At 41.7% G+C, this 25745-nt stretch overlaps 1 protein-coding gene across 2 annotated transcripts; it reads left to right on the forward strand.

The window, feature by feature from the left end:
• Positions 1 to 251: 251 nt before the first annotated feature.
• LOC116058076 (C2 domain-containing protein 2) lies at positions 252 to 25176 on the forward strand. Of its 2 annotated transcripts, XM_031310690.2 has the most exons (14): positions 252 to 1090; positions 1844 to 1939; positions 3784 to 3903; positions 6626 to 6727; positions 7271 to 7387; positions 8433 to 8541; positions 13441 to 13549; positions 13690 to 13754; positions 13861 to 13976; positions 16981 to 17149; positions 19286 to 19527; positions 19988 to 20255; positions 21008 to 21079; positions 21973 to 22227. In XM_031310690.2, the coding sequence occupies exons 1-13, from the start codon at positions 809 to 811 to the stop codon at positions 21040 to 21042; spliced, it is 1830 nt and encodes a 609-aa protein (XP_031166550.1). In that variant the 5' UTR covers positions 252 to 808; the 3' UTR covers positions 21043 to 21079; positions 21973 to 22227. The 2 variants fall into 2 exon arrangements, with proteins under 2 accessions (XP_031166550.1, XP_031166548.1); XM_031310688.2 differs by lacking the exon at positions 21008 to 21079 and having other exon boundaries at positions 21973 to 25176.
• The last annotated feature ends 569 nt before the right edge of the window (positions 25177 to 25745 follow it).

Genomic DNA, 25745 nt, shown 5'->3' on the forward strand with positions numbered 1-25745 from the left:
GCAAGTCGCGAGGTTCACAACACTGTTTTGGAGTCGTTTTTTTCTTAACTGCGTCTTTTTAATGGAACTTAATATAACACAAAACCGCATTCCTGATTGCATCAAACTTTCTAAATACCCCACCTTGGCCTCAGTTAGGTATTTAAGCAGTTTTTTTGGATGATAACCAGACAACAACAAACTCTAGCAAACTGTCGCTGTGCATTCTGGGACTTGTGCCACATGAACGTTTAGAACGACAACTTTGTACAGTCAGACCGTCAGACTGAGCCGCAAAGCAAGTCAAGTAGCCGCAAGAACTGCGCTCTCTTCGCTTTCAGGATGTTTTCCCGGCTCTCTTGTTCAGTATCTGGATATCGTCCGTTGGACCTTAACCGCAGACTTGGGAAATAATTCCTATTTGGGAAACTTTGGCGGCTCTATAGCTAATGAAGAATAGCTAGTTAAGCGAACCGTGGCGAAGATTAGCTAACTAAGCTAATAACCATATTCAATGAGAGGAAGAGAGTGCGCTTTTCTGCAGGTTTATCTGAACCCAGAGACTACTTTTAGCTCTTTAACAATGCTCTAGGTCTCTATAACCAGCTTGCGTAGTTTGGGACATCTATATGGCTTTCAAAAGCTACTATGGAGTACTGCAACGCGGATCACAATAAGCATAATTTGTTTTGGGGGTTGAGATCAGTGCTGTTATCGGTTGTGGGAGATTGCTTTCGCCGTTCCCTGACTAAATACATACTATGAGGTTGCCAGGATATTTCTCAGAGGAGGTGTGTTAAGCTGTGATCGTCGTTTTCATTTGCAAAGGATGTCCGACTTTGAGAGTTCCAGTTCATATTTTGGTTTGGAGGATCCGCAGTGGCTATGCATGGTCACACTTTTCTTCGCATCCCTGGTTACTCTAATACTGTATTTCGTACAGTATTTCCAAAAGGGGCGTGTATTAAATAGGGAGACAGCAGCAGAGGACAATGCGGCGAAGGAGGAAGCCGCGGCTCTGCTGGGATGGGCGCTGTCACTAAAAAGCTGGAAAAGCCAGTGGAGAGGAGCTTGGTGCAGGGCTTTGAATGACCAATCAAGGAAGCGTGGGGTAAGTCTCATGATCACCAAGCCACCACTCTACTCTGTGGCAGGCAGGTGACTCCAATAAAGAAAGTGCAGCTTGTCATAGGATGTGACTTGAGAAAATCGTCTCATTTATACTCTCCTATAGATAGCCTGTAAAGTCCCAGCCACTTCAATCTAATCTCACCCCATCTCTAGTCATTTGACTTGTTTTTCCCGATTGACATCAACAGTCTCACTCTATTCTGGCTTCTCTTTAATGTACTCTCAGCAGTGTAAATGTTGCACCTTCGTGCACTACCACTGAACCATCTAGGGCTTGGCAATATATCGATATCGTATTAACCACCAGGAAATTGACTTTTCCTGGTTTTACAGGCTACATCACAGTCATGTGATCTCATTTTCTGAATGTACCAGGTCGTTCTAGTTGTTTTATAATGTGCCTTTACACACTTAATCAATATATCGACACTATTGATGATTATTTATCTAAAATCTCCATGTGAAAGCACCAATTGTCAACCCTACAATATCGACATTGAGGTAATTGGTCAAGAATATTGTGATATTTGATTTTCTCCATATCGCCCAGCACTAGAACCATCTATTCCTAGGTATTATCAAGTCAGAACTTGCATTGATGTTGTTATGAATATGATGAATTACAGCCCAGATCATTTCTCATGTATTGCCAACAACTTCATTTTCCTGCTCTGTGAGTTGTGCAATAGGCATTTGCTGTTGTTTTTAATGTGTCCATCCTCTTCCTCACCAGAGTCCTGTTCTGTTGACATTTGAAGAGGGCGATCTTGAGGCATCTGAGCTCATGGTCAGCCAAGTGTCCAGCTTTCAGAAGTCTGCCAGAAACAAGGTATACTGATCATAAAGTCTTGGTAGTAATACAGAAAAGTACTTTTTATCTGGATCAATTATACTTTTGTTGAGTGCGGTGCTGTGTCCTCCTCCTGCTCCCCACCACTGATCAATAATAGATTTTGTTTTTCATGGCAGCTTCAGCATTCATCTGGGTTATAGCAGCAGCCACTTATAGACTTCTAATTCCCTTGTTGTCCTTCTATTCAAATCAATCTCCCCTTCTCTAATTCAGTGGAGAGGGAGCTACTCTACGACCAGAGCTGCATTTTAGCCTGCAGTAGACAAGCGCTGACTCATCAACTGGCCAACTTTGGTACAGACATTTCCCCCATTAATTTAGATTTGGCAAATTAATCTGCTAAGCATTTTTTCATGTGTTCACATGCTCGTTTAAGGAACAAAAAGACACTTTGAATGAATACTTCTGCTTTAAAAAGGCTATGAAACACTTTTATGATCATATGGTCATACAGATTATGTGCCAACCTGCTGCAGACTGTGTGTAAACTGCCACCGGAGGGCTTTTATTTTTTGACAGAGAGGTCAGATAGGGCCAAATTGCGTGCTGTGTTGCTGGCCTAGTTGGCTTTGCACTACCCCCAAAGCAAACTCAGCATTTTCTTTGTGATCATCATGATATAGAGCAAAATACCAGCTGCTTTGTAGTTGAATGCGGGGAGTTTAATGAACAGAGGCTTATTTTTACCCACACGCTGTGTATGTATGTATGTTTGTGTGTGCGTGTGCTCTAAGAAGCTTACATCGCTGTCAAGCTCAACACTGAGGAGGAGCAGGCAGACAGGAATGCACCAGCACCTGTGTTTATGCTTAGGTTTCCCCTTACAGTGATCTAATACCCAACTAGATACACACTAGGCCTGCACGATTCGGGGAAAAATATGAATCACGATTTTTTTAGCTTAGAGTTGATATCACGATTCTCTGCCACTATTGTTTTCTTCCGAAGTGTAATGTTTATTGCACACATGAACCATGACAAAACAAAACAAATTGGCAGTACCAAACATAGATTTTTTTGGCACCTGTACCACATTGCGCATCACCACAAGCCTGAAAACATAGAGGCTTCAATGAATAAATAAAATATAGTACATACTGGCCAGTTGAGTACAGTAGGCTACCAGAAATGGTGACATCTAACACATTGAACTAAATATGGCCCTGATACAGGCTCTATCTGGACTAAATATGGCCCTGATACAGGCTCTATCTGAACTCCTTGAACATGTCTTTACATCATTAAAACATGTCAATGTCAAATGCTTTCAATAAATTAATTGAAGGAGGAAAAAAAAAAAATGTAAGTCATTTAAAAGTTAAATCGTGAACAGGGGTGAATGAATGAATAACATTTTTTTTTAAGTTGAGGACACTTGACAATTGTGTGGTAATTTCTTCTGTTACAGAACTTCACTCTGTTACTGTTGCATTCCGTTGCAGTAAAAGTGATTTATTGCACGCTAGATGTTTGAATCGGCTGATAATGCCTTTGGAAGCTAGTACAGATGTTCTTCCTTTTTCACAGTTAGGGTTATTATGAACTCTATCTAAGGCAGATGTTTTGCTTCTGGATCAGTTTAGGTAAAAGTCAGTGTTTTGAACACATCTCACTGGTTTGTGCAATGTGTTTCTTGCGTAACACTCTACACACACGCAGCACCTTACAGTTTATTACAAATTCTAGTTTCCCTCCCTATTTGCTTTCATATTTCATGGTATAACTACATGTGAGTCACATGCAAATGCTGTCGCTGCTCCAGCTCCAGCATTCTCAGTATATTTATATAACCCTAATTCCTCACTTTGTCTTCCCAACAGGCCGCTTGCTGCAGTGTTGTTGGGGAGAAGCTTCAGTTCTCTCTCAGTGCATCATCGGCAGCCATGGCTACAGCAGATCCTTGTAAATACACAGTCTGTATAGCTCCACTGGAGCTGCAGGTAAATACTCTTTAGTTGGTCCTAGGGCATCTATTAAAGTTGTGAGTTTCATACTTAGTAAACAATACTCATTGTGGTTTAGTTTAATGGGAAATTACATTGAACATGATGTGCTGCCCAGCTTTGGCTCACTGCTGGCATGAGTCTTAGATTAAATGGTTAGGGTATCTCTCTGTGCTTGGCAAATGTCCCGAAGACCTCATTAAAATCACTGTCAGGCGCACTTTTCAGTAAGGCTGGCCCACTTTGTCTACATTCACAGGACCTTTACAGGATTAATGTGTTACAACACAAATGACTAACGCCTGCCTTGTTCATCCCTGGAAAATGAAGCAATTTATTTTATTTATCATTCCCACATCTGACTGGGCAAATTTTTCAGTAAAATATTACTATGGCTGACTTATTGTCTGTCCTAACACTCTTCATTCATCAGACTCGGGTGCAGTATTCAAATGAAGGGAGCCAAAGGTGATGTGTGGGGATATGTAATGGTTAGTGTGCATTATGCCGTGGTACGCTTTCATCCTGTGTTTAGTGTCAGCGTCAAATCTTCAACAAAGTATGGATTCAAGTGACTATACGAGCTAATCCAATTGTATTAAGGCTATTTTTAAACCAACAAGGTGCTTGTCACCCCTGCTAAACTCATTGTGCCATAAATACAACCTGAGTGGGTGAGAGACGCGAAAGCTAAAGTCAGGATTAGAGGGGGCGATTTGTTTTGGTTGTGGATTAGTTGTTGTGGCAGGAACATAAAGGAAACCTCTTGTCTCCTTTTTTACTCTTAATTGTTTCAGCTTAGTCTGGAAAAGTCCGAGAGCCTTTTCAAATGTCTCCATCCATCCACTGGAACATTTGTTAGCTTTTGACTGAGATCCATGCTAGAATGGTCCTGGATTGTCATGTTGCGGGGGTGCGGGGATATGGGGATATGTGGACCAGAAGCCCCGGGCATTTACAGTACATGGACACAATAATGCACCCCGTGCACCGCGGTGTGCTGCTGAGTGTACTTTGCCTTTTAACACACTACTGCACCACATGGCCTGTTGCATGTGACGAGGGACACTCATGTGACATGCACTAGCACCACAGTTACACATCTGTTGTATGACTTCACAACAGGCAGTGATATTCAACTATTTTAATGTTATATTTAACAAGCTACTTCTTGGCTATTTCTGTAGATGGAGTTGTATTATTATGCTAACATACTAAAGCCTTCCAGTTGACGCTGTTTGTTTGAACTGATCCGGGTCCTATCAATGCAGCCTGTGATTGTTCTTCTGGATCCATCTAAGCATTCTCATCGCTATGTGATAAGCCCTTTGTTTGGCATCACAGAGGCGGCTGTTCAGTCTTCCACTGGAATCCAGGCATGCTGGGACAGGATGGGCCAGTCTGTTTTCTGTCTCCCTCTTTTCTCTCTTCGTCTTCCACTTTGTCAGATGAGCTAGCTGTTGACACCTTGCTGACCTTCTGTACTTAACCTTTTTCCTGTTTGTCAGGCTGACAAGAGATTCTAGAGAGTGTATGGTGTTGACCATGGCATCAGTGTTGTTTTTGAGATTGAAAATGGAGATACGTCATTTTCAAGGTTTTATTCTACTGATTAAGAATACAGAACATGATTTTAAGAGAAAGTATACCGTTTCATCAGTATCCAAGATAATAACCACTAGGGCTGTGCAATTATTGCACAGTATCCAAGATGATAATAAGATAATAACCACTAGCACAGCCCTAGTGCATACGATTTTGGCTCCTAATGATCACAAAAACAGAGTAATTGAGAAAAACAATTATTTTGCACATTATGTTTTGCCGATAAACTCTTATTTTTTCCTGTGTTCTGAATGAAAAAAAGTATGAAGGGAAATTTCACAGTTCAAGGGGTTTTCGCTGTCGATTTGTTTAACTGTTTCACTGTTTTTTTGAGTTCAAGTTTTTTTTCATAATCGAGCAGCCCTATTCGCCTAGGAACACCAATTCCTACAGTCACGCAGTCTTCTACGCTCAAAAATCATCCCTCACCAATTTTCTCATGTCAAACTAGGGTTGGGCCATATGTAAAAACTTTCCAACCTGCCACCGTCAGCCCAACAACCGACGATTTCCCAACTCTGCCGTTGCTGGCCTCTTTGTGCTACTGGGTTAGCTTGCTGAATGAGAGTCTGTCGCTGAGTAGTATCGCATTGCCAGAACGCTCCTCCAGCTGCCTGCTAAAATGACTAAATTAGCCCAATTATTTTTTTTTCAATTACCGATAGCAGGTATAGTCGCCCAGTCGCCCAAACCTACATCAGATTGTACACATGAATGCCATTGCAAGCTAGAATCCTATCCACAATTTAGAATTAATTGGCAGAATATTGTATTCAAGAAATGACAAAGTGTCCGCAAGTGACAATTTAACGCTTGCTTAATGGTTTGACATTTGAGTCATCAAACAACATAACCACAGCAACATACTGATTTATTTTCAAGTGAGGAGCCAGAAGCCTACAGGAAACATAATAATTAATTAAATAATTATATTATAATTATAATAAATAAATAATTGTTAAAGCAGATTGAGTTACCCCATTTATGAGAACCAGTATTGATATGTAACTGCCAGTTTTATTTAAATATTACTATAGATCTACTTTAAGTGACGCTGAAGAGCACTGTCTGACCTCTGATCACCATAAGACTTTCTCTCCTCTGTGTTCCTCAGCTCGACCTACAGATGCAGGAAGCTGAAGATGAGGTCAAGGTGAGCTGGGGAGTGGCTCACCTGGACACGGGGGAGCTGCAGGTGACGCCCACCTTCACCCAGGTAATAATTTGATCATGAGATGCACCTGCTGTCTGTAGAAGTGCTCATACACCAAAACAAAGTCTGACAGGGAGAAATGTTTCCCTGTACCAAAACAAAAAGAAACTGACCATTTAATTTGTGCAAACTGTGGGTCTGTGGTCATCTCTGAAGAAAACATTCAATAGTTTGATAACCAAAAAACTTTTTTTGTAGATTATATTTTGACATTTTAGGCGAGAGAGAGAGAGAGAGAGAGAGAGCGAGAGAGAGAGAGAGAGAGAGAGAGAGAGAGAGAGAGAGAGAGAGAGAGAGAGAGAGAGAGAGAGAGAGAGAGAGAGAGAGAGAGAGAGAGAGAGGGAGAGAGAGAGAGAGAGAGAGAGAGAGAGAGAGAGAGAGAGAGAGAGAGAGAGAGAGAGAGAGACCGCTGTTTTAAGAATTTAAAAATCATTGACAAGATGTGAAATGTATGTATTAGTTGTTTCTATTTACCTCCACAAAGGAGGATGTGTTATGCATATGTCTGTTATGTATATGTCTGATATCATAATCTCTCTCTGTCAGGACAATGCCAACACTTCCAGTGCAGCAGCCATAAAGGAGCAGTTGAGGCGGCTGTTGTGCGCGACGCGTCCCTCTGTGTTGCTGAGCTGCAGGCCCGCTCAGGCCTCAGAGGTCAAGGTGAGGCATGCCTGATGCATAACACCTGAAGAACTGCCACACAACAACGCCATGCAGACAAGTGTGTCATGCCAGCTCATTGTTTGCAGTACGCTGCAAATTGACAAATAGACTTGAAAAGGAATATAATCAATATTTTTTATAGTGACAGTGTGACAATATGTAATATATTTACTGTAATACATCCAAAAATGCGTCATCAGATATTAAGGAAACATGCTAAGTTGAAATACTATCTTTTCTGACAACAATGCTAATGCCAGAATTTTCTCCTTTTGAAATTTCCGTTCCGTGACGGAATTTGTGTTTGCGTTTTGGCCTGTGTGTTGGTATCAACTGCCCATTCTGACAGCCAGGCCAGGTTACCAGATATACCTGTAAAAACGTAAACCCAGCACGCTACAGCTGTAACGTCAGTACAGCCATGGAAGCAGCACACAAACGAACAGGATCAACAGAGATAGATTCTACCCGACCTAAAAAAAAAACAAAACATTTTCTAATAGTTGCGTGACCAGACACGTAACAAACCCGTCTGGGTAAATATTGGAGATGTATTTAAAATATGGAGACAGCTTAGAGCCCAAAAGGGCGCAGAGTTGGCTAATTTCCTCCTGAACAGGTAAGCATTAGCTTCAGGCTAATTTATCACAGATACAAGGGACGGGCATTTTATGTCATTTTTACAGTCTTGTACTCACACGAATGTAAAAGATAATGTGAAAGGGGTCGCTCATAGGGATGAGCCTACAGAGAATTATTACCTGAACCTGCAGCTCCACCTGACTTTGAGCTCACTGTCCAACCCACAAATTTACTGTTTTGGTTCACTCTCACCGTTTGCATAGCATCGATTTCAGCCGCAGCAGTCAGCTGTTTTCAGCATTTAGCAGCTAAAGAGCCAGAAACTATGTGTTCGCAACTTGTTTCCACATAGCCAAGTGGCAAAAAAAAAAGTTATTGCAGGTTTGCAGGCCCTATCTTGCACCCAGCGCAGCCAAAAGATCATTGTTGAGTTATTTACTTACTATGGTTTCTCCAATAGGAAGCACGGAACAACATGGCTTCACCCCCGAAACCCCCCCGCGCCCACGACTGGAAGCTGCTGGTGAAGAACATCCGGGTGACACTGAATCAGGAGGAGGATGCTGCAGGTTGGACGCTTGTCTCTTTTAGAGTTACCCAAGTTTTGATGAAACAGCTGTAGCTAGTGTCTTTAGTCTATCCTGAGCTCATAAACCTACCTCAGCCCCCTCTGTACTAGAGATGCACCGATTACAACTTTCTAGGCCGATTCCGATTTTCTTTGCTTTAGGCCAGCCGATACCGATTTTAGCCGATTCCATTTTTTCTAACCACTTTACAGCACACACAAATATTTATTTTCTATCTTTTCTTTAATAGAACATTTTGCACAGAACATAGAACATTTTTTGAACAGATAATGGATCACTATAAAATACAACTATATAAATTACTCCTGGTGTGGGAAATTCACACACATCTAAAGTGCAATGTCAGAACCATTTCCTTCTTTTCACATCTGATATCCTCCACACCCTACTTTGTCCTTGCAGGTGTTGCATATTGCAAACTTGTTATTTTCTGCACACACGCTGAAGGATTTCCAAACAGCTGACATGTTACAGGTTAATTCACGAGGTTCCCTACATGTGCGAGAATAGCGCGGACACGCGCTTCACACCGCGAGCGGGTACGCGTGACACACGGTGGACAAGTTGAGAGAAATTTTATAGAATAATTTTGAGGCACTGGAAGTCATCTACTCTGTGTTGTTTTAGAGAATGGGCTGAACAAATGACAAGAATGGCTACGTATGAGCGAGTCACTTACAGAGTAATGGGGAGAGAGGATATCTTTAATCAGGTTTGGGGCTCCTTCCTGATGGCAATAGATGGGTTGTCTGTCTGAATATAACAATCTGATCCAATCCAATATAGCGTTTGACTGGTAGAATAATGTAATGTAATGTAAGGCATATGAGGTTGTTGTTTGTTTTGTTATCTATTTTTTTTTATTTTTTTTGTCTTTTCTTTTTTCTGTATTCATAAAACGAGACAGTGGATGATATCGATGTCTTGTTAGTTGTGATGGTGACATAGGTTGTACTGTCTGTCAAAAATATTAATAAAAAAAAAAAAAAAAAAGAGAACTGTAACTGGTATAACTTATGTTGTCAGTTAATTGTAGCGTTGACCGGCATGAAATCGGCATATGTCAGACTGACCTGCCGGTTGCCGGTCATGGCCGAGCACGTGAAAACCGGCCAATTCCGGTCACCGGCCGGTCTATCGGTGCATCTCTACTCTGTACCTTTTGGCCACAGTGGTTAGCTCACATGTGCATCACAGTCATAACTACGGTTGGTTACCGAAACCGGGTGCTAATATGGCACCGGTGCCTAAACGACCGGTATCTACGGGGCTGAATAGCAACACGGATTTCGGTACCTCATTTTGGTGCCTCATAAATGCCTGCGCTCAGGGTGCGAACTACGGGGGAGCTAGGGGGAGCTCGGCTCCCCTTAATAAGACATGGGCTCCCCTGAAAACGGGATTTGTGAAATTCTTTTGGGGAGGGGTCTCTAAAAATATTAACAGTGTGTCATTTTGACATGCAATTTTTTGTTTTGTGTAAGGTGATCATCGTGGATTATTATGTGTAAAATTGCAAAAATGTCATTCATTCATGCTTGACAGCGATTTAAACCTAATTCACTTCAATAGAGATAACTATACATGCTATTCTTGTCATGAGCATCAAGGCGTGGCGGCGCTGCGGTGCACATTCAACTCATGTTTAGTACATGTTAACGCAAAGATTGGTAGAAAAATATAAGTGTTGCTCCTCCAAGAGGCCTCAGGCAATACTGTAACTACAGTCTGCACACACTGTGGACACACTGCACTTTGATCAAATGCTAACACGCTGCTGGCAAAACGGTTAAGGATGGAAGCTTGGGGTGCATCGCTTAGGCCTAATTGAACGGAGGAAATATGGTATTCTTCGGTAGCCTGAGTAACTTTAACCGTTGTTCATGTGAAATCTCAAAGACAGCCTGATGCTTTGTATATAGACTATTTGTTTGCTGTTTGTCCTATCAATTCCTGTCGATAAAGTATAATAGGGTAAATCCTGTATAGTGCATACACTTGTAGCTGTTATGTATCTTTGTAAGTCATTGTAAGTCGCAAGCACTGCCTGCGCTGCCCTCAGATGCTCCAAAACAGACGTTAGAGGCAACAGAAGCATCGCTGCACGCTAGTTAACACTACACTTGTCAGCAGGTAACGTTAGCCTACCGTTAGCTAGTAGCTGGATTAAACACAGTTAAAATGTACGACAGTCTGCAGCCGCCGTTGTCGGAAAAACAACACAGACTTAGTTCACTTAAAACTGGTAGGCCTCAGGGAGACCTCTAGCGCACCCAGTAGAGTGTGCGCCCCATGTAGGCTGAGTCCTTGTCAGCGGCCCGGGTTCGAATCCGACCCGCGGCCCTTTGCTGCATGTTGTCCCTTGTCTCTCTCCCCTTTCATGTCTTCAAGCTATCCTGCCAATTAAAGGCCATACAATGCCCAAATAGGCCTGTCACAATAACACATTTACTGGACGTTAAATTGTCCCAGAAATTATTGCGATAAACGATAATATTGTCGTTCTGAGACCATTTTCATCTAATATAATGATAATGGCGTAATAATGCAGGTACACCTTTTCAAAGATCAATAAACTTGTATTTCTAAAGAATAGTTAACACTGGAACTGGAAGACATTTTAAATATCCACAATAAATGAACAAAACAACCAAAAACAATAAATAAAATGGACTCTCAGTCTCTGTTAACAAAAAATGCACTGGAATAAAAACCAAAAACAATAAATAAAATGGATGCGATAATTTCCATTTAAAAATTATCAAACTCATTTTTATTTATCATGCAATTAATTGATTTATTGCATATTGCGACAGGCCTATGCCCAAAAAATAATCTTTAAAAAAACAACTGGATAGCCTAATGGTGCATTCAAAGTAAAATACCCTTTTCCCATCTAGTGGTTGTTTTTGACATTTAATAGCAATATGCTGGTGAAATAAGTATTGTTGTAAGTTATTGTTTTTACATTATTATTAAATCCTTTAATTGGGACCATATGGCCTTAGCAATAAACAAGCTGTTTTTTTTAAAATGTCGCCAACTGTCATTTTGTGTGCCTCTTCTTTTTTATTTTTATTTTTTTTAAGTATCGGTTCAGGCACCGGCACTGTTTAAAAAGTATCATTTTAGCACCGGTATCAGAAGAGAAACCAAACAATACCTAACCCTAGTCATATCTCTGGTTTATTGTAAACAGTTTGAAGAAATGCCGTCTAAAAGCAAAAAGACAGGGCCTCTGATTTGATGGTGGCGTCATTAAGCATTATTGACGAGTATCAACAACGGCAACAGCCAGTATTAACTGGCTTTGCTGATAAGACTGAGCTGATTAGAAATTAATAAGCTGCATGGGTTGTCCGTTTACCGGCCATCTAACCTCCAATGATCAGCCGTCTTCCAACGTACGTTGGAGACAGGCTTGGACATACAGTACGTACTTGTACAGGGCGTGCAGACTGGAAAAGTGGCTCCATGACTCTCGGTACAAGTCTGCAGCTTTCTGCAGATGCTGAACGCGTAAAGTATGTCAGAGCCTCCCAGACTGGGAGGAACTGGGACTCAGTTAACTCAGTTGAACATTTCTAAATTAGCATCACTAGAGGCTGTGTTTGGTATATCAGCGTAATAACCTGCTGGTTCTGGTTCTGGTTCTGTGTTATAGGCACCTGTTATGCTGGTGGGACATTTTCCAGCTTCACTTATTTTATCAAGTCAAGCAGATACTATTCCTTTTAATATTAGGACTTAAAAAGGTCAGATCAGGTTGGGATTTAGTCCTATAGTAACTCAGATGTCTCATTCATTCTGTGTTGTATTTAGAGACTTTATTTTACTTGATTTTAAAACATCATATCATGGAGTAACATACATTCTGTTGTAGCTAATCAACATTGAGTTTAATCGTGTTTTTCTTATATGGTGTTAAACTATTTTAGGCACTGTTTCTGCCTGGCCAACATGCTGTAGCCTAGAGGTTAGCTCCAGATAACGAGGCGGAGATTTGTTTGCCAGTTGGCTGTCAAAGGTGGTAATCTACTGGTTAAAGCCAGTTTTAATAATAATACACCCACATTAGTATCGCTACACGCTGAGTGGTGGCATGGACCTGTACAAAAGTTATGATCCTAGTGAAAACAAAGCATGGGGGGGGTGTCATGAAACTAGAGCACAGAATGTCCTGAGTTATTAGATGCTTTTCATATCATTGTCCAGTCTTAGACCTTAACATCATCCACTAACAACTTTGTTTTGGTAGTGTCTCTGTTGAGTCATTCTCTAACTGTGAGTCATCAGTTTTCAAGAGTCCAGACTTTTTTCTTTCAGTTTTCTGCCCAACACTTAATATTGTACAGCAGAGACATGACACAGTGTTCAACGCTGCATTATCTGTTTCTGTCCCTTTTTAAGTGAAGAACGATTTTGCTTAGCTTAGCTTCCCTTGTGAGATTTCCTGTGGGCTAGAAGCTAGATCCAGAGCTGCTGCAGTGGATGCTCTGTCTTTAAGAGTTTTGCTGATGTTTGGATTCATTAAGATAGAGTGCTTTCACAGCATTGGAGCTTGACTTGTGGTTAATAAAGTTGAGCCATGAAATGGTGATGAAATAGGCTTTATCGCATGTGCTGAGGAGGAGCTCTTAGTCAGTACTTTGATTCTCCTCTAACTTGTGCATAATTCATCAGATACGCAACGTACGCTGGCCCTCCCTCTTGGCCAATAAATTGAAGCAGAGGAAGTGACGAAAGCAAAATGTAATCTTGCAGCAGCACATTGCATGTGCTGTCAAAAGATATTCCAATGAATCTGCAGTTAGGTCTTGGATAACCCATTGTGTGTGTTTTGCTGTGATGCTGACTGTTTTTTTGCTGCGTTTGTAGGCAGCATGAATCCTCTGTGTGTAATGCAGTTGGACGATCCTCCACAGAAGTTTAACACCTCGATTTTAAAGAACACAACCAATCCTGCTTGGGACCAGCCGTTTATCTTGTAAGTTCTACCATGGAGCACTGCAAACAATCACTGTTTTTGCAAAGATAATGTTTGTTTTACTTTTTGTCTATGCAAGCCATCAACATCTGTAGTTCTAGTTTTCCCTGAATAATCTTTCAATGTTGCTGTCTCGCCAGTGAATTGAATGGACGATCAAAAGAGCTCAATATTCAGTTAATGAATGACGGCCAACCTCAAGAGAGTAAGGAAATGCTTGCTTGCTTTTGATATTTGTGTTTTATTGAGAGTTCTTTTGTTCACATGTTTTGGTACTACCAGACTAAAGTAGCTGTGTTTCTCTTTTTTAGGTTCATTACTTGGTCGGGTGTCAGTTCCTTTTGATCTTGTAAAGAAGCAGCCCAAAGGACAGCAAACATTTGCACTCATGACCAAAGACGTAGTGACTGGATCACTTACTACTGATGTAAGATCATCTTCCCCATGAACATTTGGATATTACGACACACAGGGTTCGAATTATGATTTCATCTTTGTGGGGGTCTCTTTAAAAAAAAAAAAAAGTACTATGAGCAGCAAATTTTGAGCATTAAACATTTTATTTCCTGCATTCAGGTGAATTTTTATGCACCTATTTACCTTTTTCTGAATCAATGTATGCTGGAAATATCTTTATGTAAAGAAAAACATAGATTACAATCCAAATATAAAAACATAATGGATTAAAGCTGCAAGCAGCGATGGACGGGCCCTCGCTCCTCTGCGCGCGTCGGAGTTACCGGCGTTCGCCGCTCCTTGCGACCGTGCATTTGCGCGGCACTCTGGCACTGCAAATCGTCACCAATGAAAAGGGAACTCCCTGCAGAGTTCAATGATATCTCACACAAGACTCTAAGTCATACAGTTCATTAGCTGAGACAGGGGGCGTGGCCAAAGCATAGGGGTCAGGGCAAACCTTTACCAATTAAAAAGAAAGTCTCTGCTGAGTTCATTGATACCTCACATAAGACTCTACCTTAAATGGTTCACCAGTTATGAAAGGGGCGTGGCTTAAGCATAGGGGGTGGCAAAACCATCACCAACGAAGAAGGAAGTCTCAGCTGAGTTCAATGACACCTCACACAAGACTACCTTAAACGGTTCAAATGTTATGAAAGGGGGCGTGGCCTGAGTAAGTGGGCATAGTTAAAGTATAGGGAGCGGCTCAGTATCACATGTCGACCACACATTATAAGTTTCATGTAAATCGGGTGATGTTTGTCATATAAGGAGCATTTCCTGTTGCCAGCGGGGGGCGCTATGACCAAAAGTCAATTTTGGCCTGTAGATGTCCTCAGACCTGGACCCTTGTCAATCGTGAGAAATTTCAGGCAGATACGACAACGTACACTCAAGTTACAACGACTTCTTTGTTCATCGCTAAACACTCAAAATGGCCACCATGCCACGCCCACATCGTTTGACGAAAAGTTTTTCTTTTAATAACTTTTCATCTTTATGGTGTTGAGATGGTACAGACCAAATTTGAAGTCCATCGGATGAAATCTCTAGGAGGAGTTTGTTAAAGTATAGCACCTTGACTTTTAGGCCTACTTCCTGTTGCCACTAGGGGGCGCTATGACTTTAAGTAAATATCGGCCTTTATTTGTCCTCAGGGTTGGACTCTTATGAATCCTGAAAAGTTTCGAGCCAATTGGACAATGTACACTCAAGTTACACCCACTTCCTGTTTTGATGGCGAAACGCACAAAATGGCCGCCCCGCCACAGCCATGCCCTATGACGAAAAGTTTTTCTTTTAATAACTTTTCATCTTTAATGTCTTAAGATGGTACAGACCAAATTTGAAGTTGATCGGATGAAATCTCTAGGAGGAGTTCGATAAAGTACGACATGTGGAAATGGCCAAAATCGCACTAATTTTGAACTTTCAAATCAAAATGGCGGACTTCCTGTTGGGTTTAGGGTATGGCTCCAATGACGTGTTTTGTACATCTTGACATGCTACATATGTCTACCAACTTTCGTGAGTCTATGTTAAACGTACTGCAGGGGCTCCATTTTTTTAACATTGTAGGGGGCGCTAGCGAGCCATTTTTGTGTGCCTATTCCCGAAACCCTTAAAATACGTAAATATTCACCAGACTTGATGCGACTGCCAATTTTCGTGAGTTTTTGAATATGTTAAGCCCCTCAAAAAGCCAATTAATTTGGTGTAATAATAATAATTCCTTCAGTTTCAATAGGGCCTTCGCCGCTGTCGGCGCTCGGGCCCTAAATATTTAGCAGTAAGGCTCTCAGGCATTCTGTATTGCTTTCATCTATTTATTCTCCTGTAGATCGACATCATATCTGAGTCACATGTAGCCTCTAGAGGCATAATTTACTCTTCCCTCCTCTTTTGTGTCTTTTGTTGGGGAAGTAACCTCCTTAAATGTGCACATGACAATTATTCACCTCAATGATACATGAATTAATTTTAATGAATTAATAAACCCCATGACTGTAATATTTCAGATGTGTTAGAGCAAGATTTCTACTCATGTTCAAAACTTTGTGCACATTCAAAATATATCTCATTTGTGCTCTGAGATTTGGAGGAGTCTTGATATTTTGAGAAAAATAAAGTTATAATAGGCTATTACAAGAATAAATCGCAGTGGATATGACACATGCCTTTGCTGTGGGAGACCCAGGTTCGATTCCCACTGCGATACATCAACCAATGTGTCCCTGAGCAAGACACTTAACCCCTAGTTGCTCCAGAGGAGTGTGACCTCTGACATATATAGCAATTGTCAGTCGCTTTGGATAAAAGCGTCAGCTAAATGTAATGTAATGTAAAAAGTCACAATATTTCAGAAAATAATCCACTTGCACCATAGTCTGCTGTGCATTACGTGATTGCTCTGCTGATACGGTAGATCTCAGACCTTCTGACAGACACAGAGCCCTGTTTGAGACTCTGGTCTCTGAATGACACAAAGTTTAGGTGTGGTCTGGTGTAGGTGGGAAACCGAAAACTATAGCAGAAATTCACGGAGCACAAACGGGACACATCTGCTGCAGCATGCCCACAGCAGAGCGCGTCCTTTATAAACCTGAAGCTGTACAGACCACGGAAGGCCGCTGCAGCAGCTCCGTGGTCTGTGCCGCTGCTCGTCTCTGTTTTTACAGCGAGAGTGGACACTAAGCGACGCACAGGTCTGCTTCAGAGCTCCGTGTGTTTGGGAAAAGTGCTTTATTTGTGATTTAAATAATGATGATTTTTAGAGACCCCCACAGGTGTATGATTTTACTGCTTTCATGGGAGCTCATCCTCTCTCTATGGAAGCTCAGCTCCCACTGGCTCCCACGTAATTCGAACCCTGACGACACGTTTGCATTAACATCAACAGATATAGTTTTGTTCTTTTCATGGACGTGAGGTTTTAATTTGCACAAAGTTAGAATATGAACTGTACCCCACAGTTTACCTACCTGGAGCCCAGTGAGGTGAGGTCCTGGCACCCCCCAACCCCAGCCTCCAATAAGAGGGTGGAGATGGACCGTACAGTCATGCCCTGTGGCACGGTGGTCACTACCATCACCGCAGTGAAGAGCAAGCCGGGTCGACCACCCTGTCTTGGACTCAACATAGGTACAGCACCACAAACTCTGAGACTACACAGCACTGACAAAGATGATTATTATTCAGAGAAGATATGTCCCATAATTGATATACAACCAAGATACAGGACAGTGAGGCTCAGTGTGCTGAGATAATGCTGTGATAATTATCTTAATATTGATTTAATCCATATAATTTGTATGCAAATCCCTGCAAATTGCATTCAAACAATTTTTAAAGCTACATTGTGTAAGAATTTCTCCCATCTAGTGATGAAATTGTATATGACAACCAACTGAATATTACTTTCTAGCCCCCCCCCCCATTCCGAGCGCGTTGTAACTCCTACGCTGGCCGAACCCGAAATTAGCGACGACTTCGTCCGTGAGTGTTCCTTCCAGTGTAATAATAGTTTTGTTATTTTGGTACCATTTCCTTGCTAACATCAGCTATCAGGTTCCCAAACATATGCAAGCTAATGTTAGTAAAGTATCAGTACTATCGTTCTTCTGTATATTGTACGAGATTAATAGTGTAAGGCAATGTTTACAGCGTAGGAGAGAAGCAACGGAGGTTTGTGTTTTTAATACATTCCTCTGAGCAGTATGAACAATGTCAATGAACCCGAAATTAGCTCTTAGTATCTCCATCGTTTACACGCAGCTGTTCTAGCTGTAGCTAGTCTGTGTTACAACTCCATTACATGAGTTGTCTGCCAGGGAAATCACGACACATATGATTACATTTATGTTACAAGGTAGACAATCCTTTTTCATCATTGACGCAAGGAAAAGTATCCTAGACGTCGTTCTAGCGTTATGCACAACCATGCTATAGTTAGCCAAGCAAGTAGCAACTATAAAACTTTGAATTTACACAAATAGGCAGAATTACCTGTCGAGAAGAAAGCAGGCAACTTCGCTGTCCCTTTTTAAAATCCTTGCTCCTTATAGTCTCTTTCCATCTTGGAAAAGCCACCCCAATATTAACTTTGGTCTTGTTGCTTTGCCTGTCGCGTTGTCGTTTTAATTCTCTTTTTAACTTCCTTGGCGAATCCGTTACATGTCCACGAGAATAGGCGCAATCCTCCATCTTCAACAGGCTTTCAAATCTGCCGGCAGTCGCAAGTAATCTTCTCCCCCTCCCTCCCTGGCGTTCGTCACAGTCAGTGCCACTGGGTGAAAAGCGCGAAAGGCGGAGGTATGTCCCTCTTTGGCTAATGTATTTTAAATATGGAGGGGCAACATGGTGGCCGTCATTCGAGCGAGTCGCTGGTATGTATTCTGAATGATTCTGAATGATTATGAATAGCTACGCGTACGAGAATACTTTGATTAGTTGGTGGAAGTAATTACACATGAATGAGCATATTTGTGAAAGAACAAAGGTTTTTTTTTGCTAAGAATCAACTCAAAAAATTACACAATGGAGCTTTAAAGCTGTTGTCAATTCTGCAACAATCGCAAACAACATCTGAAGATCCTGTTTGGACTTATTAAACACAAACCATGCTAGCAGCGCAGCTCTATGGATGGCAATGTACATATTATACCTGCTAAACATTTGCATGTTAACATTGTCACTGTAAGCATGTTAGCATGTAGCCAAGTACAGCATCACAGAGCGGGAATGTTGTTATCCCAATGTCAATTAAAGTTAGGACCTTACGCCTTGGAAACCAAAACAATGCAAACCATAAGAGAATAAAGTAGTCTGTATGATGTATCTAAAACTTGATTATACTTACAGTTCAAATACACTGTTAGACCAGTTCCATCCCAGAATATGTCTAGAGGTGAAAAGGCATGAGAACATGCAATGCAAAAGGTGTACATGTGAGTCAAGTGGTGTGTCAATGATCTCTTAGGCTCACATTGCCAGACCAGTATGTTCTGCCTACACCGCTTATGTATTCTGGGATGGGGGGAAAAAAATGCTCTGGCTTGTTTGAATTTCCTAAATCAATCACAACCGTCCTGGGTAGCGCTAAACCCTGGATGCAAATGTGTCCTTGCGAAATGGATAGCGCAGATAGCAGAAGAAAATTATAATTTGTGGGCCACAACTCTATAATGCACATTGTCAAATATTAACCATTTATGTTTTGAACTTCCATCATACCCATGTACTCTAGCAGTCTATTGCGCTAACTTTGTGCTCCCTCAGATCCTGCCCAGAAAGCGGTGGCCAACAAGCCCAAGCTGTCAGAGCGCTGTGTATCAGAGCAGGCGTCTATGCTGGGGGCCACAGTCAGCAAGGCCTTGTCCTCTTCTGATACTGAGCTGCTGATGCTCAATGGCACGGACCCTGTGGCCGAGGCCGCCATCAGACAACTCCACCAGTCTGCCAAGCAGAAGCTCAAGTCCCCAGTGAAGAAGAGTACCATCATCATCTCCGGCATTGCCAAAGTAAGGATGAGTTCCAGCACCGGAGGATCTCTTCACTGGTGCATCATACTGTTTCACTTTAGTAGAACAGTTTGACGCGTTTAAAATACAGGGTAACACACAGCCGAAGACTGGCCAGTCTCTAGTGTTTGCTGTTCAGGAAACCAGCTTTTTAGCTGTTGTATTCGCTAACCTGTGGATCATGGCAGAGGAAAGAAACAGATGTTGAAGTACACTTCATGTCCAAGTGATTAAAACCTGGCCTTCTAGTGGAAAAACAGTGACAGTGCCTAATCCCACTGCCACCTCTTCACCCAAATGACATTAAAAGACACAGGTCCTCAGAGCTGCCAATGCAAATAGTGGGTCATTCATGATGCCAGAGGAAGTATTTGCATGGACAATTGCAAATGTTAAACCAAAGGAAATCTCGCTTTACTAGAAGCTGATTTTAAAAATGGAAATATGCTTAATTTCCCAGACGCCGTTGTCTCAGGATGATGAGCTAGCTCTGATGGCGGGCTACGCTGCAGCGATGGACGCCTCGATGTCTGAGGGTAGCTCCACTCAGGATATGACCGCGGCACTTGCAACAGGGACCAGTAGCCCTCCAGACATGTCCGAGCCCCAGGAAGGCCCCAGTGGAATAGGCCGGCCTCCAGAGGACTGGGAGAGCCAAACCGGAGAGGAACTAGACCATTCCTCGCTATCCATGTGTGTGTCTGAGGCAAGCTGCAAGAAGAGAAGAGGTGAGAGGTCACTGACTACCTGAAGCCACGAATAACCGTGGACATGGTGACATAGCTGGTCTTTTATAGGCGTATTATTCAGGGGTTGATGCATAGACTGCAGACTCCAGATTCTACTCCAATAGCATTTGTACAATCCATTGTATAGGAACATAATGGTAATCATAATCATTTAAACCTAATCTTTACTTTGACTTAACTTTTTATTTATTGCACTTTATCTATGTTGTACACGTATTGACTAGATTTTTTCGTACTCTTATTTTTGCCTAAAATTTGATTCCAACTGCAATTTAACAATTTCCCAGTATAGGTCATTAATCCCGCCCCCTCCATGTTAGCATCCACCAAGCTAAAAAGTCAAAAATACATTTTTCCTAAAGATGGTTCCTGTCATTTTGGCTGGTTTTTGCTCATTTTTCTGATCAGTTTGTTTTTTTTATTTGTTATTTGATGCATGGGTGAACCGTCACGATCGCCAGCTGTGATTGGCTGCACAGACCCTGGCTCCAAAATTACAAGATGGCGGCGCCCGTATCTGGGATATTTTGGCTTCACTTTTGTACAGTGGGAGGAAGTGGAGACGTGTCGTCCTTTTTCTTTTTTTACAGTCTTTGGTATTATTCCATAAAACAAATGGCCTTAAAGGCAGAACTTGATACATGTTCTCCATTTGGCTGTTTGCTGTCTGCTCCTCGGTAATGCAGTCTGTTTTTGTGTTCTTTTCTCTCTTTCCTTCCTACTGTTTCAAGCTCTCCTTTTTGAGCTATCATCACTGCCATCTTAGAAGAAAGCAGTGCTAAGCTCACATTATGTCCAGATGAGTAAGTTATTTCATGAGCTACTTGTAGTATCCTTGGTACTCTAGTATGTGTAGTATCTGCTAGCTATCAGTACAGTAGATAACATAGTGTGTCTGCAATGTCAAATTCATTTCCAGGTCATGTAAAATCAATTAGATTAGATCAATTATTTTGAGATATTCACTTGTTGCAATATGATGTATTGCATATTTGGTACACTGTGGGATCCCTCCACTGGACCTACAAATGGCTAAGACCCTACATACTATTTCAGTCTATAATTACATTGTTTTTAAATATGGATATCAAAATGCAGAGTAAAATATCCCACACATAATGAAACGTTATTTGCTGTATAGTATATTGTTCAGCTTTTTTTCTGTAGGAATGAATTGTGTATGGAGAATGCTGATGTTGCTTTCTTCATTTGTCTTTAATTAGTTTACATAGTGTGTATTGTTTCATATCAACCTAATCCACAGATATTTGCAAATCCCAGAATCTCCTCCTGTGCTGAAGGGAAGGAATGATGCTTGCAGTAAGGTCGGACTAATCGGCTGCTGTCTGTGTTAGCTGGTGATTCAAGCGATTACAGTTTTTCAAAGTCAAATTTTCACTATCCAATTATTAACAGAGCTCTTTTACAGCGAAAAGACTAGTAGTCAAAGGGGAATAAAAAGAATATTTTTCTCTAACCTGTCTCGTCCGTGCCAGAGTTGATCACCATTCAAAATCAACAATTTCCAACTAACACAAATTCCCTGCCCTGCTGCTTCAGCTGTCTACACATTGCTGCTACTTCAGATACTACAAATGGATATTGTACTTGCCCAAAGTTGTATTTAGCCTTGAGTGGTGTTATCTTGACACAGTCCTCCTTCTCAATGAATATTTCCTGTGCCTCTCCACTACAGGCAGCTTCCTTCAGAAGGGTGCCAAGCTCTTCTTCCGGCGGCGGCACCAGCGCAAGGACCCGGGGATGAGCCAGTCGCACAATGACCTGGTTTACCTGGAGTCTCCGGCCGCAGTGGAGCGGGCCAGTCGAACGGCCACGCTTAGCCGCATGCTCAACCGCAAGAGTAAGAATAAGAGCAAAGCTAACGGCTCTACCTCCATGGGGGAGCCACATGCGTGACCCCCCACCCCCTCTCCCTTCTCACCTTAGTCCCTCTTACAACAACTACCATCACCACCTCAAACTTGCACTGGCAAACCTCCTGGCTAACTTACTCCCATGAATGCCCGACCTGCATATTTAGGGGCTCCTTTATTGTAGATGGGGAAGCTGTGCAGATGGGGGAAAAAAATCATCTTTTACTGCCGTTTCCTGCTTCCTACAGTATAAGAAGCAGATATTCCATCAACAGCAAGTTGCACAGTGTGTGCATGTGTGAATGAAGGTCTAATGACGCTTCCAAGACTATTATTTTTGCATGTTCCTTTTTTATCTTAATTTTATGCAACATTTTAAAATATTTAAGTGCTTTTGTGGCCTTGTTACAGACAGAAGGGACTGATGTGCCTCACTGACTCTGATACCTCTTTCACACCAATGACCCGGGGCGGACCAGGCTTTTCTGACCCATGTTCAACCCTCCTTTTTGTCAATTCAAACCAAGCCAGTCAACAGGGGTTGATCCTTGTTCATGAGATTTCAGATACGACCTGGGTCACAACCCAGACGATGCATACCAAATAGTCCAGGTCCTGGAAATGGGCGGGGCGGTTTACACTGTAGTAGTGCGTTCCATTTGTACTCGAAAGTCGGATTTTCCGAGGTCAAAGTCAGAAACACGCCCCCTGACCTCGGTTTTCTGAGCTCGGAACTCTGACAACCACTGAGTACCCCGAGCTAAAAATCCAACATGGCCGCTCCGTGCATCAACAGCTGTGAAAGCTTTAGTAACATACAGTTATAAGCACTTCTGTCTTACTTGTGTCTCACTAAATCAGTCGTACACACAGTGCTGTCCATCTTCTATCTGTGGACGTGTTGTTAAGCTGTTTGAATGCACAAAAAACAGCGTAATGCGTTGTTATCAACTGACATTACTAATAATGGCTAACCTGGCTAGAGCTAATGAAAACAATGAAAATTGGACTTATAAATGGGACGCATTCAACTCAGGTGGGACGTCATTCCCAGCTCCGAGTTCCGAAGTAAATGGAACGCACTCTCATTCAGTGAACGGCTGATGTCGTCACATACTCTAGTCCAGCTGTACACCACCAGAACTAGTGCAAGAGAGACAGTGCTGTGGATGGGGGAATTCAAATAAAACACCCCCCCCCCCCCCCATTTCCAACCATTGCTATAATTTGTCCCGTCCCAGTTTGTTAGCGACCCTGGTCGTGTGCAGTCGATGGACGCGGGTTAACCCTTTCGAACACAAAGTCGACCCTGGTGGAGCCCTCTGTGTGAAAGGGGTATGAGGGTGAAGAGTAAACTCTCCCTGCTGCAATCCGTGAACTTCCTACAGCGGACCAACAGGACCAAAGATGAAGAGAAGGGTGGTATTTGTATGATTTGCACAATTTTAGTATCTATATTTAAAGTGCAATGATAGGAGCTACTCTTGTTGTAGAGATTCGTGGTAAAAAAAAAAAAAAACATTCACAGAGGGAGATGATCTATTCATTGCACGACCGGTAACACAAATGCTTTTTGACACTAAAACTATGAAATATGGTCTTTTATATCACTTAATTTAAAACCCTTGTAATTTTACTGAACATTAAACAATTTTAAAACAGCTATATGTATAATACATGAAAGCTGCAAAACAAAGCTATTCGCAAAATTGTCCGCCCTATGTCTAACAAAGATTGCCCAACCAGTCATGTATGATTGGCATGTACAGAGGTGGCGTTCTCATGCAACACTAGCCATTCACTTATCACCCTACGTGAGTGTTTTTTCAAATGATATGCAACTATCTTCTTTGTCTTCCTAAAAGATTGTCCCTGTACACTACTGGTAACAGCAGGATTGTTAATGTGTCAAAAGGGAACTGAAAGAACCATTTATCCAGAGACTGTGACGTTCCACTCGGCCGTACTTGTCGCATTACCTACTAATGAAACAAGTTCAACACTCATTTCCTCTGAATGAAAACCTCATTCTTTTATTGGATGTTTTCTTGTTTTTAAAAAAAAAGATGTAGCTTTGAACACATGAACAAGATAACGTGTGAACACCTTTGGGAGCAACCAAATAGTTTGGCTGCCTTTTTTTTTTTTTTTTTAAATCCAGCTAATGATTGTATCTTCTTTTTTGTGAGCAGCTCGTTGAAGACATTTCTGTCCATCACGTTAACTACTGTATCTTCAAAATGTGCTCAGAGAAGGGATGCAACAGCAGCGGCGACGGACAGACCTTAACAAGATTGTCTTACAGTTGTTCTGAGGATGATGTCACGGGCGGACTTGTCCCTTGACTTTACGTGACGTGACTTTTGGTTCCTGAGGCTGCATCCGCCATCACACCAGAGGACTGCAGGACCGTAGCGAACTGTTTGGAAAGACTCTTGAGAGACAAGGGTACCACCATGCTCCTGCACCCATCAGCAATGTCTATAATCAAGAAGCCTATGCACATAACATCTGTTAAAGAGTGTTTACATCATTGGACTCTGAGAATTAAAAACACTTGCGGTTCACGACACTGTCCTGCAGATACAGTATGGGTTGTCTTTGTGTACAACATGGTAGAGCTGTGATCCCTTCTCGTCACCTGCTCTCTTCCACCATTATTGACTGGGGGGGGGGGGGGGGGGGGAAGACATTTACTTTTTTCAGACAGAATCCCTTTTAAACTGTGAGGAAGGGAGGGGGGGAACAGTTTGTTTAATCATGCTCAGCTTCAGAGCCTTTGCTTATGGCAGCCTTGCAAGCCTTGGCTACAGTTATGCATTTATAAGCAGTAGGGCTGTAAGTGATTAATAAACTACTTCCTGATGGGTTTTTTTTTAATTGGCATGTGCTCTGTGCCCAGAAACTGGCTGACTTAGCTGTTGTTGCATAATGTCAGTCTTTTCCCTGCAGGGATTGTAACTAATACACATATCGAGTTATTTCATTTTTTTTTTAGCAATAAATATTGATTGAATAACTGAGAATGCGGTGCCACTTTGAATGTCCGGGCTACGGTGAATTCTCCCGAGTAACTTGTAAAACCTGCACATGTTGATATGCTGTTCCACTTCTGTTACTTTACAAAGGCAGATTTTTTATTTTCAGTACAAAACATATCCGGTTCTCCCACATGATGCATTTTTCAGTGAAAACAATTCTCCCTCACATCAAGTCATTTTAGTCTGGAATTGAATCCTCAGAGGTATATTTTCTCATAAAAGGTTTTTTTTTTTTTTTTTTTAATCGCCCAATGTCCAAGGAATATTTAGGCCTATTTTCAAATTCAAAAATCTAGAATCTTTTTCATAGTTCTAGTGCTGCAACCTGCTGTATTCTTTCATTTGAATGATACTGAGACTCGTTGGGCTTTATAAGAGTGAAGGTTTTTACTTTACAAAGTAGTTCAGATCAGCTCCGCCTCGAACAGCTACAACAAAAATGCTGTTCACACATTAATGCATCACTGATAATAATCCTAAAATAATAAATAAATACATAACACCATGAAAGAGGCCATTCAGCATAATGAATGAGAATGAGATTTTACTGATAA

The sequence above is a fragment of the Sander lucioperca genome, chromosome 13 (genome assembly GCF_008315115.2).
Source record: "Sander lucioperca isolate FBNREF2018 chromosome 13, SLUC_FBN_1.2, whole genome shotgun sequence".
NCBI lineage: Eukaryota > Metazoa > Chordata > Actinopteri > Perciformes > Percidae > Sander > Sander lucioperca.

Excerpts from the sequence above, each read along its gene's own strand:
- LOC116058076 (XM_031310688.2), top strand. The coding sequence starts at position 809 with ATGTCCGACTTTGAGAGTTCCAGTTCATATTTTGGTTTGGAGGATCCG. Across the intron at positions 3,904-6,625 it reads TAGCTCCACTGGAGCTGCAG|CTCGACCTACAGATGCAGGA; the intron begins GTAAATACTCTT and ends TGTGTTCCTCAG. Across the intron at positions 17,150-19,285 it reads CTGTCTTGGACTCAACATAG|ATCCTGCCCAGAAAGCGGTG; the intron begins GTACAGCACCAC and ends GTGCTCCCTCAG.